The 13,039-nt window shown below is 31.1% G+C and overlaps 2 protein-coding genes across 2 annotated transcripts; one reads left to right on the forward strand and one right to left on the reverse strand.

The window, feature by feature from the left end:
* Positions 1-1,883: 1,883 nt before the first annotated feature.
* On the reverse strand, positions 1,884-2,810 carry LOC146941275 (uncharacterized). Its single transcript, XM_085749935.1, has 4 exons — positions 2,754-2,810; positions 2,396-2,623; positions 2,236-2,301; positions 1,884-2,132 (listed from the first exon to the last, which is right to left on the reverse strand). The coding sequence occupies exons 1-4, from the start codon at positions 2,808-2,810 to the stop codon at positions 1,884-1,886; spliced, it is 600 nt and encodes a 199-aa protein (XP_085606061.1).
* Positions 2,811-7,916: 5,106 nt separating this feature from the next.
* On the forward strand, positions 7,917-12,686 carry MTM1 (manganese tracking factor for mitochondrial SOD2). Its single transcript, XM_085755043.1, has 10 exons — positions 7,917-8,276; positions 8,478-8,567; positions 9,278-9,406; positions 9,535-9,594; positions 9,701-9,871; positions 10,530-10,632; positions 11,244-11,335; positions 11,423-11,575; positions 11,844-11,902; positions 12,180-12,686. The coding sequence occupies exons 1-10, from the start codon at positions 8,082-8,084 to the stop codon at positions 12,310-12,312; spliced, it is 1,185 nt and encodes a 394-aa protein (XP_085611169.1). The 5' UTR covers positions 7,917-8,081; the 3' UTR covers positions 12,313-12,686.
* Positions 12,687-13,039: the final 353 nt, after the last annotated feature.

Below are 13,039 nucleotides of genomic sequence, written 5' to 3' on the forward strand. Positions count from 1 at the left end.
TTCGAAAAGTTTTTAAAAAAAAAATTTCGTAAAATCATTTGCCTTTTTTATAATTTTTTAAATTCAAGTTTTTTTTCGAAAATTTTATTCCATAATTTTTATAAAATATTTTTCAAAATTAAAATATTGGAAAAAGTTGGTTTTTTTTATACAAAGAAAAAAAAATTTAAAAAAAAATTCAATGAAAAATCTGACCTTTTTTAAAAATTTTGAAAATTTCCCTTTTTTGTATTTTGAAATTTAAATTCCAGATTTTTTTAAAATATTTTTAATTTCGAAAAAATGTGATTATATTTTCTGTTTTTTCTAATTTTTAAAATTTTGAAAATAAAATTTCCGGAATAAAAAAATCGTAAAAATTTTGGTAATAAAAAAATTTAAGAATTTTTTTCAAAAATTAATTTTTATTATTTTTTAAATTTTTTAATAATAATATAAGACGTGGCAAGTTAAAAAAATAAAAAATGTAAAAAAAAGCCAACTGAGCGCCACGTAGGCGAATCTGCTGAGTTGGAGGGGGGAGGGGTGTTTTCAGGAAAAATTTTTTTTTACAAGGGTGCAAATCAGACCGAAAATTTCATAAGGGTGAAAACCGGAAATGACCTGTATTACAGGGGTGAAAAACACTATTCACCCTATTAAGTTCTTCGACGTATTGATATATCAAAGATTATAGGAACTAGACCATTGACCCGTGCTACTGCACGGGTCCTACCACATAGAAGTTAATCGAATCAATGAAAATAATGTAACCATACATAGCTAATAGAAGTTTTATATCATGCATAACAAAATGAAATGGTAGTTAACAAAATTGAATAAAATTGAATACTTGTTAACAAAATTGCACATATCCCTGCACTGCTCGATCTTAAGTCACATCATAAAGAAAAACAGAGAGCGTCAAAAAAGTGTCATTACCGTAAAGAATGGAAACTAAAAATTTAACAAAAAATATACTGCATTAATTTTTTTCGTGATGCAATATTTGTTGTTAAATTTTCTGTGCATATTGATGCAAAGCTTTTCCATATAGCGTGACAAATGTGTTTAATATATTTTTCGTGATTATTTTTTGTTATTGGAGCATATTTGATATATAGCATATATAACATAGTCGATTAACTTATCTGTGTATTAAGTTTTTCGTGACCAATTGATATAAGTACGTCATAAATGCTTTTAATAGATAGTAATTGGTAGAGTAATTAGTGCATAATGCATAAAAGCAATTAAAAGCAATTCTGATAGGAAAATATGCAAGTTAAAAGTTTTCAATTGCCATTAACTATGTTTTCAAGCCATTAACTACGCTCTTAATTGTCATTAACAGTGCGTCATTCGTTGTTAATTGCATTAAAAGTGTATTATTCGTTTTTAATTAGCATTAAGTAAGTTATTCGTTTTTTAATTAGCATTAACTACGTTCTAATGGAGTAGTTCAAATTTAATTTTTCATGTGACGATATACCTATTTTGTCGGTTTCTAAGAAATAAATATGTTGATTTCTTAAGACCTTATATTGCAAATCAAATGGCCTTTATCGTCCATGGTTTGAGACATGATCACTACATAATTAATCAAAGAGGCATGATGTCTATTATAATTATTTCTACAAATCAGTGACTGTATTTTTTTCACTATTTTTATTCTAGTTTTAGTATTTGTTTAGATTGCAACAATAAGATTAATAGATGAACTTATTCTGGTTTCTTTAAGAAAATATAATTAATCTGGTTTTCAATCGCAATATATAAAAGTATACAATAGATGAAAATAATGAATCAACCAAAACATGGCATCCTTCAATTGAAAATAATAAAAACATATCAAATAGAAATTACATGACATTAGATAGCACGTAATCAAAACCATCAGACAACTAAAAATCAAATGTGCAAAATAGGAATGCATTGGGGGCCAAAGTTTTTGCTCCAAGCCTTAATGCCTTCCACTCGTACAGATTTCTTGCGGTGCAAAACATTTTCCAATCCCCTCCAAACTTGATTTCGTCCTTGTCAAAAAGAATGACCACATTGAACAACCAATGATGTCCGCTATCGTCAATAATTGCCAATTCTTTGCAATTCTTGTCAACGATGCTATCAAATACTTTAGCATAAGAGAAAGTCTGTGTAAAATAAGAAAATAGACACATATGAGATCTTATAAATAAATCGACATTGACAAATAACAAACTGAAATATGTGACTAAATCTATAAAGATTGTATACCAGTTGATCAGATGTTACATCTGCAAGTGTTAACCATTTGGGAGTCGATCTGGACAGATCCATGTGCTGCATGGGGACCGTAAATTAATTGTGCTAGCCTTAAACGTAAAGGAGGGAGATAACTCGGATACTTGATTTCATAGTTATGGCGATCATGAACCTGAATCACAAAAAGTTGAGGGAGAGCATAGATCAGAAATATCCAGCCACCATGCTCTAATTTATAGGCCTTGTTCAGTTCTTCTATTCCATGAGAGAAATACAACTTTCCATCATATTTATCCACGACAACCTCAAATTGATTGAGTCCTGGATCGATTAAACTGACATACCTATTCAACTCATTGTCTATCTCCTTGTTGAGAGCTGTACCCAATATCAAATGCGTCTGTATTGGAAACATATATCAAAATAAATCAATTATGCTTTTTATAGCAACTAAATACCAAAATATTTTCTTTCTTTTATTTTACTTTCTAATAGTATGATTGAGTTCCAGGATTTTTTGTATAAAATACCTCATCTGGGTGGTACTGCACATGATATGTGCGCCACTTTAGCTTCAGCAGTTGCATAAATGCAGGATCTTCAACGTGATCCCATAGTGCAACATGTGCGAAGGAACAATGTTAATATATTATTGCTCTTCCATAGCTAATATTTCACTCATCAAAAAATAAGAGTAATCAGATGATATTAACATAAAGTTTCTATTAAACAAAATATACATGAGCATGAGTATAGAGCGAAATCCGTGATATTTTTTGCTGTCGTAAGGTCTAACATCATAGAATTACAGGATCATATGTTTTTTTAAGGCTTTGATTCGAAAATATGCACCAAAGTTATAAGGAGAAGACAACATTTTATAGAATGCTAATTAACGTGAATGACCATTGTGCTTCTATTGATAGTAATTCTCGTTCATTGCGAAAATTAAAAGCAATTAATTACCAGCCTATTTTATAGAAATATTGAAAGTAAATCCTATTTAGTCGAAATACTTTTTTTTTGAGAGAAGTCGAAATACTTTTTGGACAGTGGCATATCATTTTATTTAAAGCAATTAGTTATAGCAATTTAATTATAGTTAATGGCATATAATTTCGACTTTATTTAAAAAATGTATGTGTGAAACATTGTAATGTCAGTACGAAGAACACCTTTTGATCAGCAATTAGTTAGGGGATTGTTGACCGACTTTATTTGCATTAAATACGTCTTCAATTGCATTAACTAAGTAATATGAGAGAAAATTTGTAGACTTTGAATCAACGGGTGTGATCAAGTGTGAAAATAGAGGTTGAACGGATGAGATTAGATTAGTCATTAGTACATGTTTAGGAGGGAAAAATGCTAGGGATTAGGGCAAAGAAGGGTGAATTAGGGCAAACATGATAGCCAAGCAAGTCTAGCTTTTATAATAAAGGATTCCTGAATTTATGGTGAAAAGCCTCTAAATATAGCAATGACAATCCTGAATGGCAAAGAGTAAAAAAAGACGGATGACAAACATTTGGTGGCTTGTGATTTTTTCTCAACCTGAACTCTTATATGCCTTATGACTCTTCCTATGTAGAGAAAGAGGAAATATGAGGTTTCACATCAAGTCATATTGAACTTGTATCAATTAATTAATCATCCAATCCATTATCCTATTAGAAATCTAATTAGTCTTATTTTTTAATTTAATCACCAATCAATTAAGACTCCTAATTGATAAATTGTTAGTATAATTAACAAAAATTATTAGTTCACATAATAATATTGAAATATAATAATTAAATAAATATCAAAAAGAAATATTCCAATAATTTCCCATTCAAGTTACATAAGTTAGTTTTTTTTTAATAAAAATGTTAGTAGCTAATTTGTTAGATCAATATTTTCTCCTTCGTACAGGTTTGAACTCATACCTTCAAATCTTTTTCCTTAGTTCAAATCAGTTAAGCTACTCAGCCTCCGAGTTGCAAAAGTTAGTAATTATATCATAAATATTTAGTCACACATATGAATGATATTTATATTTAGATTTATCTTTTACAATCTAGTTCACCTTGTATATTAATAATGGGACCGCTGCGGTTGCTGTCATTGATGTATAATACGACTAAATTCTGACGACCATCATAACAATGCACTTGATGACATAACTCGATATGGATGAGTGACATGAAAATTAAACGCAATGTGATTTTTGAATCATGTCTATTTTCAATTAGTCAAACTAAAATCTTTAGTGAGATCAAACTGAAATTTTCAAATTCAATGTTTGCTCAAATGATACATAAATGATTTATAACAATAATAAGTCCGTGAACTTTATTTTTGTAGATAATTATAACATAAAAAAGTATGTTTTGATGCCAAAACAAAATTTTGAACACAACGGAAGACTCTCACTAACCCGAGACATCCTCACTGACAACATGACAACATCCACATGAAATACCTTAGGTGTCAGTTATTTGATGAGTGAGTCACCTAACATAAAGTTTATATATGCATATTTTATCCTTCAACAACAATAATTTATATGGTAATGAACTTTATAAAAATATCACTGGACATATATTAGTTCAAATTTCAAACTATATTTCATATTTTTTTTTTTTTTTAGAAAAGTATCGAGATATACCAATTCTTTTTAATAATTCACCGCCAAATAATTTTTTTGAATAACTAATACAAAATATTATTTGACATTATTCCTCTCATGTAAAATTGCCTTTTTATGGGGAAGAAGTAAATGTGTTATATACTCTTTTCCCTTAACCATGGTTCTATCCCATTGATTTTCATGGTAATGTTTTGGTAAGACAAATTATCACAAAAATAACATTGTAATCTTTTTCCTTAACTCGATATGGATGAGTGACATGAAAATTAAACGCAATGTGATTTTTGAATCATGTCTATTTTCAATTAGTCAAACTAAAATCTTTAGTGAGATCAAACTGAAATTTTCAAATTCAATGTTTGCTCAAATGATACATAAATGATTTATAACAATAATAAGTCCGTGAACTTTATTTTTGTAGATAATTATAACATAAAAAAGTATGTTTTGATGCCAAAACAAAATTTTGAACACAACGGAAGACTCTCACTAACCCGAGACATCCTCACTGACAACATGACAACATCCACATGAAATACCTTAGGTGTCAGTTATTTGATGAGTGAGTCACCTAACATAAAGTTTATATATGCATATTTTATCCTTCAACAACAATAATTTATATGGTAATGAACTTTATAAAAATATCACTGGACATATATTAGTTCAAATTTCAAACTATATTTCATATATTTTTTTTTTTTAGAAAAGTATCGAGATATACCAATTCTTTTTAATAATTCACCGCCAAATAATTTTTTTGAATAACTAATACAAAATATTATTTGACATTATTCCTCTCATGTAAAATTGCCTTTTTATGGGGAAGAAGTAAATGTGTTATATACTCTTTTCCCTTAACCATGGTTCTATCCCATTGATTTTCATGGTAATGTTTTGGTAAGACAAATTATCACAAAAATAACATTGTAATCTTTTTCCTTAACTAGAATTTTTTTCATTGAGTTTTTTTTCATGTAAGATTTTAATGAGACGTATCCTTCAATGGACATCCAAGGGATAAATTATAAGTGAATGTCATTATTATTATTTTGAGGAAGATTGTCCATTAGTTATTGGGTTATTGAGCCATACTATTGGTTCATATGATATACTGTAATATTTTTCTTTTAAAGTGGTTCATAATATGATACAATCGTATTTCTCTACAAATAGAAATCACCTATAGTCTAAATTTATTTTTATAGAATAATATAATACAATCCTCCTCTCTTCTATTTCCACTCCTTCTCTTAGTTCTTGTTCTCTTCAAAGAGTTTTATAACTAAATTGAATTTTTCTTGTAAAAAAAAAAAACTAAATTGAATTTTTTTCTTTATCTTTTTTTTTTTTTTTTATAATTAATAGTCAAGCCTTTGAAATCTAAAATCTTAATTTGAACCGCATGGCAACGGAGTGGAGACGAGTTTAAGCATTACCCGTCTGCCCCAACTTTCAATACCAGCCCCGCCTCCAAACTCTATTGGGGGATAACAATTGAACACCCAACCTCTCCTCCATTGAAGACGGGTTTCCTCGCTCCACCCCAACCTGAAAAACTATATTTATTTATTTATATTTTTAAAAAATCGCATGGTTTTTCACTTTTAAGAAGGAATAGCATATATGTCGACTATTTACTTGAAAAATTCCTAAAAAAATATGTATGTCGACTAGTAATCTAACTGAAAACAGCTTTTCTGGTCCAATTCCTATGGTTCTCAAGCAAAAGGCAAACACTTGGCAGCACAATAAAACGACACATGTATATAGCCTATGGCTGACAGCAAGCTTATGTGGTTCTTTTATTTAAAAAATAAGCTTATGTGGCTCTTGTTTTCCACTTATTATTATTTTATATTTATATACGAGCAATGCTATTTATCAAGAAATATTTTATCAAGAAATTGTTCCGAAATTAATGTTAGTCAATAAAATCTCAGGCTGGCCGGAAATCATGGGGTGGTGGGTGTTATGTATTTTTTTTTTATGAAACTTTAATAAATAAGATTAAAATCTAAGGGTGATTATTCTGCCATGTCATTCTTAAATTCATCAAGAAAATCAATTCTTGATATCTAGCATTTTCCTTTATATATATATATATATATGTTTTTGTACAATTTGTTTAAGTCGATTCCTAATCGAGTCCTCGTTTTTAAATATCTTAGAATTACCCTACATCTTCCGAAATAATCTTACATAAATAAAAAAAAATTATTTGGACATACAACAATGAATTTTTTTAAATAATAAAGTAAATTAAGCAAACATTTCTTTTCTCGTCATCTCCCATGTTTAGATTTTTCACATAGAATCAAGTAAATATTTTCTTTTAGTCCATTAGTGAGCATAAAGTCAATTGACAAATGATAATGAATTGATATATGTAAGAACGGAGTTTAAATCGTGTACTTTATTCACATGAATTCCAATTAGTAAATATTTTAGGGAAATGTTAACTTGTGTCCCTCAAGACACAAGTTAATGATTCAAATATAGAAAAAAAAAATTACTACAATGTGTACATTGCATTTAATATTTAACTAACTTTTTTATCATTTAAATGCACAAAATTTTAGAGAAAATTTCTTTTTTAAGTTTCTTAACATGTGCGCTAAGAGCACAAGTTAACACTACCCAATATCTTATGGTTCATGTTAATTTGTGCCTTACACATGTTAAGGAATCCAAAATAAACAACTTTGCATTGAAAAACATGATAATTTAATTTTTAAGAAATTGACTCCATTGAAATTGTGTAATTAATTTATAATAAAGTCAAAAACAGTTTCATTTTATGCTAATAATTCCCTTTTATGGTATGTTTAACCAGTGTCGAGGGCAACAGTTAGCAGGACCCTATTTTATTTAATGAATATTTTTATTTCTCCATTATGACTCCATTATAACACATCAATTACCATTAACCATGTCTTAAGCGAGGTTTATGAAATGTAATGAAATTGGAATATTCGTGAGTTCAACTTCTAGGGTTTTTTCACCGTCTACCACTCATTCACTACTACTACTATTGTCAACAAACGTGGCATCAGCACTTACGTACGCTATTCTTTTCTAGTTTCTCCCATCGCCGTTCTTTTCTTTCCCTTTCCCTCCCACATATTCGGCGACCCATTTCATTTCACATTTTTCTCTTAATTTTCTTTTATTAGAACCAATCAAGCAAAACCAATTTAGTCATCGTCATCGTGGTAGTTAAACAATGGTCGATTCTGCAGACCGAATCCAAAACCCATGGATGGCTTCCGAACAACAAACTCCAATTCAAATTATCCAAAATCATAATAATCCTAAATCATCAAATAATGACAAATTAGGGATTGCTGAACGCGCTTTCTCCGCCGCCGGCGCCGCCTTTCTCTCCGCCGTCATTGTCAATCCCCTTGATGTTGCCAAGGTCCTCTTTCTTCCTCTTCCCACTTTTTTTAATTTCATTTTTTTTTTGTTGCTTTTAAACCTTTTGCATATTTCATATTCGCTTTTCAATATTGAGTTTATGACAATTCTTCAATGCTTTAATTATGTGTGTTATTCATTAATATGATTTTTTGTTTTGTTTTATTATGATGTGTTCTGATTTGTTTTCTTCATTTATCAGACAAGGTTGCAAGCACAAGCTGCAGGGGTTGCTTATTCTCATCCTCTCAGTAATCTCATCAGTAGAATGTCATGTTTTGGTCCAAATATGGTACATTTTTGTCCTTTCATCCCTTTTCAGTCTTTTATGACAATTCTTGTTGCCTTGATTGAACTACGGTATCAATATTTAGCTTTATTGTCGGCTCGAAATCAAACTATGTAGACTCTGTTTGGTAAAAAATACTTATAGTGGATAATCAATAACTTAGCTATTTGCTGATGACCTTGTAGCGGATAGCCAATACGTTAGTTGATGGAATTTGAAGTGTCCTCTAAAACATAGCTGATAGTAGTTAACAGATAAGTAAGTTGATCCATGGTAAAATTAGTGCTTGAACTAGTTAATATATATATATATATATATATATATATATATATAATGACAATTTTTTAATCAACTTTAAAAAATTTCAATTAAGATAATGGGGATAAAAGTGGGGAACTATAAGCTATTACTTGAAGTTGCATCTCAAGAAACGCTACAGGCTCGTGAAAAAACGCTATAAGTTTGTGAGAGGATGACCATTACTAAACGGTTATACGAGCTTATATACTATAAACCATCTGCTATAAGCTAGCAGCTTGGCCTTGCAAAACAGAGCCGTAATGTGGGATTGTTTTCAAGAGTTTGCATTGTTGAATGACAGTGTGTGTCATTTTAAAGCCAATCTAGTTGTTATTTACATACAAAAAGAAAATTCTGTCTTTTTACAAGGATAACCGAGCAATTAATTTGACCTTTCTAATATTGTTTTTCAGATGTTTGCTGATTTAAGATGTTCTCCATCATGTACCCGGGCTGGACTCCATGGAACAGTATCACTATGTCCTCCCGATTGTTTTCGGTACAAAGGAACACTGGATGTTATTTGTAAAATTATACAACAGGTTGGTAGTTTAATATTATAGAATATACGTACTTGGACGGATCAAAACAATCAATTACTTGTATTACATACGTATGTCTTGACTACACACACATTTGTTAATCAATGCCAGAGTGGTATTTATTTCAGGAAGGCTTTACTAGGCTATGGAGGGGCACAAATGCTGGTCTGGCTCTTGCAGTACCAACTGTAGGTTCACTAGTCAATTAACTGTGATTTGCTGTTTCAAGTATTGGACATTACATAATGAGACCACGGAATTTGGCTGACCTATTCTTTTATATGTTCACATCAGGTCGGAATTTACCTTCCTTGCTATGATATATTCCGCAACTGGTTCGAGGAATTGACAGCCAAAAGTGCTCCAACTGCAACACCATATGTACCTTTGGTGGCTGGTTCGTTGGCACGCTCACTGGCTTGTGCAACTTGTTATCCTATTGAACTTGCCAGAACTCGTATGCAGGTTTTTAAGAAAAATCTTTCCGAATTATTTTCTTTTATTCTTGAAATACCACGCTGTTTAAGTCACAGTTATGTTCCATGTTTTTTGAATCCGTGTATGAGCAAGTTAACTGTCAGTTCATGGTTGATTTAAGCCTTACAGTTACTATTGCTGGTCCTGAGGGTGCATGTTTTATTTTCTTCATAATTTAATTCAGAAATACCAAGTCATTGCTGCCATGATTTATCACTGTTTAATTCCAATGGGCAGCATTGTATTCAAATTATGATGATTGTGGTCATGTGTTTTAGTTTTTTTTTTTTTTTTAACTGATGGTCATGTGTTTTAGTTAAAGAACTGCATTGTGGTAAAAAAATCTTTTGATTTTTTCTGGGAAATCAAACAGCTTAGCTTGTTTGTCCCTTAAAATTATCTTTTTTATACTTATATTCACTACAATTCACGTGGTTTGCTTTCTTCATTATTTATTCAATTGATCATGTTGGTATTGCTATGGATTTTATTTGGTTTTGCCCTAGTGTTTTTCAGCTTTTGATTTCTTGATTCTTTAGTCGGTGTTTTTCTGAAAACCCGTGTTATCATATTCTGTGTTTTCCAGCTATAATTCCTATTCCACAGTCTGGATTTTTACTGGTGTTTGGATCTTTGGTTTGTGTAGGCATTTAAAGAGACTCAAGTTGGCAAGAAGCCACCTGGAGTATTCCAGACTTTGGTAGGCGTTGTCTCCAATGTCAAGGGCACAAATATTCCATCGAACAGCTGTAAGTGCACAGCTTTTGCCACAAAAAAAAGAGATAAAAAAAATTAATGTACATTGAAGGAGTCTGCTTACTTTGGAGTTTACTTGCTGTATATAAATTTTAAAATTTGTCGAGTTGGCTGGCTTTTTTCTTTTTTGTATAATATATTATAATTAAAATTTTGCACAAGCACAAGCACAAAACAGATCAATGATTGTTATTGTTAAAATATTAATTTTAGGCCGATTGAACAATTGGATTTAGCTTGTTAATACAACAACAATCAGGCCTTATCCCACTAAGTGGGGTTATTTAGCTTGTTAATGAACTGATAATTTAAATAGTTTTTTTTTTTTTTTTTTTTTTTTTTTTTTTTTAAAATTCATAGGAATGGCTAATCAATGCATAATTCTTCTATATGTCATGCTTGTATGGTGATTGAATTATTTACATTTCTGATCTCTTTGGTTTGATTCTACGGTGCCCATGGCTATTTTGATAATCAATTGTGGGACTGACTAGGCTGCAATATTTATTAGTATAACAGTGCAAGATTATGTATAGATAAATATAAATTTAAAACCTAGCAAAGGTATCAGCATTCTCATGCAATGATTGTTATTTCCTTACAGTGCAAAGTTATCGTGTCCTGTGGACTGGCATGGGTGCACAACTTGCCCGTGATGTACCATTCTCTGCGATTTGTTGGTCAACACTTGAGCCTGTGAGTTTCCTACCAAATCCTTTTATTAAGGAGTCGATTTCTTAATACTATTTTCTTATGTCAACTGCTTTTACTTTTGCTTTGCAGACTAGAAGAAAACTTCTTAGTTTGGTTGGAGGAGATGATGCCGGTATATTGAGTGTTCTTGGCGCAAATTTTTCAGCTGGTTTTGTTGCAGGAACTCTAGCGGCTGGAGCTACATGTCCACTAGATGTTGCAAAAACTCGTAGGCAGATAGAGGTTTGTTTCATTAGGTTTTGAGTCGGTCATATTTTCCTGTATTTTTTTTTTCTTTTCAAGTTTCAAAGGGAAAGGAGGGGTGGTGTAGAAGATTTTACTCAGCTCATTGCGATTTATTTTTTCTCTGGGAAATAGGTTGTGGGAAATAGGTTGTAGCTCATCATTCTTTCTAGATGAACTGTTACATTTGAACTAGAGATACCTTCTATATGCATGCATCTGCACATTTGGTCTTACTCTGTCATGTTTTCTGCAAAATGTTTTGTAGATGGATCATGTTAGAGCGTTGAAAATGACCACGAGACAGACACTGATAGAGATCTGGAGGTATGCCATAATTTGGATTCCAAATAGTTGACTTTATCCGCGCTTTTATGCTTGAGTTTAGATACCTAGTGCTCTAAGTGAATTTCTTTTTATCTCCATGATCTGCTCCATCTATGCGACATATAATTGATGATTTTCTTTAAGATCTAGAGTTTTTTCTTCTCTGCCTCTTGAACTAATGTCATCTAGGTGTACATTGTCAGAATCTATCAATATAGTGATATAACTGGTTATTGATATTTTCTATCTTAGCTGATTGTTTACCATCCTTTCTCAGAGATGGAGGCTTGAAAGGACTTTTTACCGGTTTTGGTCCGCGAGTTGGTCGAGCTGGCCCCTCCGTTGGAATTGTTGTTTCATTTTATGAAGTTGTAAAGTTTGCCCTAAATCACCGGCAAACAACATCATGACCAGGTGAATATTGTGGATATTTTTGTTTATTGCCGAAGCGGCTTTGTTGCTGAGAACCTCTGGATACTGCACTGCTAGTTTTTTGATGGAAAGGAAGCTATTCCAGTCCGTTTCTGATCATGAATCAACGTTCATGAATAGGAAAAAAAAAAAAAAACCAGTATAGGACAACCTCCTAATTTAGGTTTTTGAGCCTTTTTGGGTTTTTTGCCTTTGACCAAAAGAGGTCAATTTTGTTACAATTGGGATTCTTCCCAAGAGCAAATTTTGAATAAAATTTTAGTTATTTGGAAAACATCAGCATTGCACTTGGCTATGTATACACACAGGGAATGTTAACTTAATTGTTGATTATGTATAGACTTTTCGTCAAGCTACTATTATGTTATTGATAGAAACAGTAGGCGTATTTGGATAATTTATGCGGCCACTTGAGATTTGAGAACTTAAAGAAAGATAATATGAATTGTTGGGTGCTTGAGTCATTAGCTTCCTAAGTTTTAAGCATATCAATCAATTAAATCACATGGCATGAATTAAAAGCTTTACATGTCAATACTATTTCTAATAGTCACAATCTCCCCCCCCCCCCCCCCAAATATTATACTTCAAATTGTAACATATATAAGTCAAATGCTCTAAACTTAGGAAATATGTACTGAATTTGGGGTATCTGGAAAGATTTTGTCAGGGTGTGTCTATTAGTTGATCATTTGAAAGGACAAA

Source organism: Medicago sativa, chromosome 3 (assembly GCF_051527215.1).
Source record: "Medicago sativa cultivar Bolivia chromosome 3, Bolivia_mono, whole genome shotgun sequence".
NCBI classification, from domain to species: domain Eukaryota; kingdom Viridiplantae; phylum Streptophyta; class Magnoliopsida; order Fabales; family Fabaceae; genus Medicago; species Medicago sativa.

Excerpts from the sequence above, each read along its gene's own strand:
- LOC146941275 (XM_085749935.1), bottom strand. The coding sequence starts at position 2,810 with ATGCAACTGCTGAAGCTAAAGTGGCGCACATATCATGTGCAGTACCAC. Across the intron at positions 2,624-2,753 it reads TGCAGTACCACCCAGATGAG|ACGCATTTGATATTGGGTAC; the intron begins GTATTTTATACA and ends TTTCCAATACAG. Across the intron at positions 2,302-2,395 it reads CTCAACTTTTTGTGATTCAG|CACATGGATCTGTCCAGATC; the intron begins GTTCATGATCGC and ends GTCCCCATGCAG.
- MTM1 (XM_085755043.1), top strand. The coding sequence starts at position 8,082 with ATGGTCGATTCTGCAGACCGAATCCAAAACCCATGGATGGCTTCCGAA. Across the intron at positions 11,336-11,422 it reads GTTGGTCAACACTTGAGCCT|ACTAGAAGAAAACTTCTTAG; the intron begins GTGAGTTTCCTA and ends TTTGCTTTGCAG. Across the intron at positions 11,576-11,843 it reads AAACTCGTAGGCAGATAGAG|ATGGATCATGTTAGAGCGTT; the intron begins GTTTGTTTCATT and ends AATGTTTTGTAG.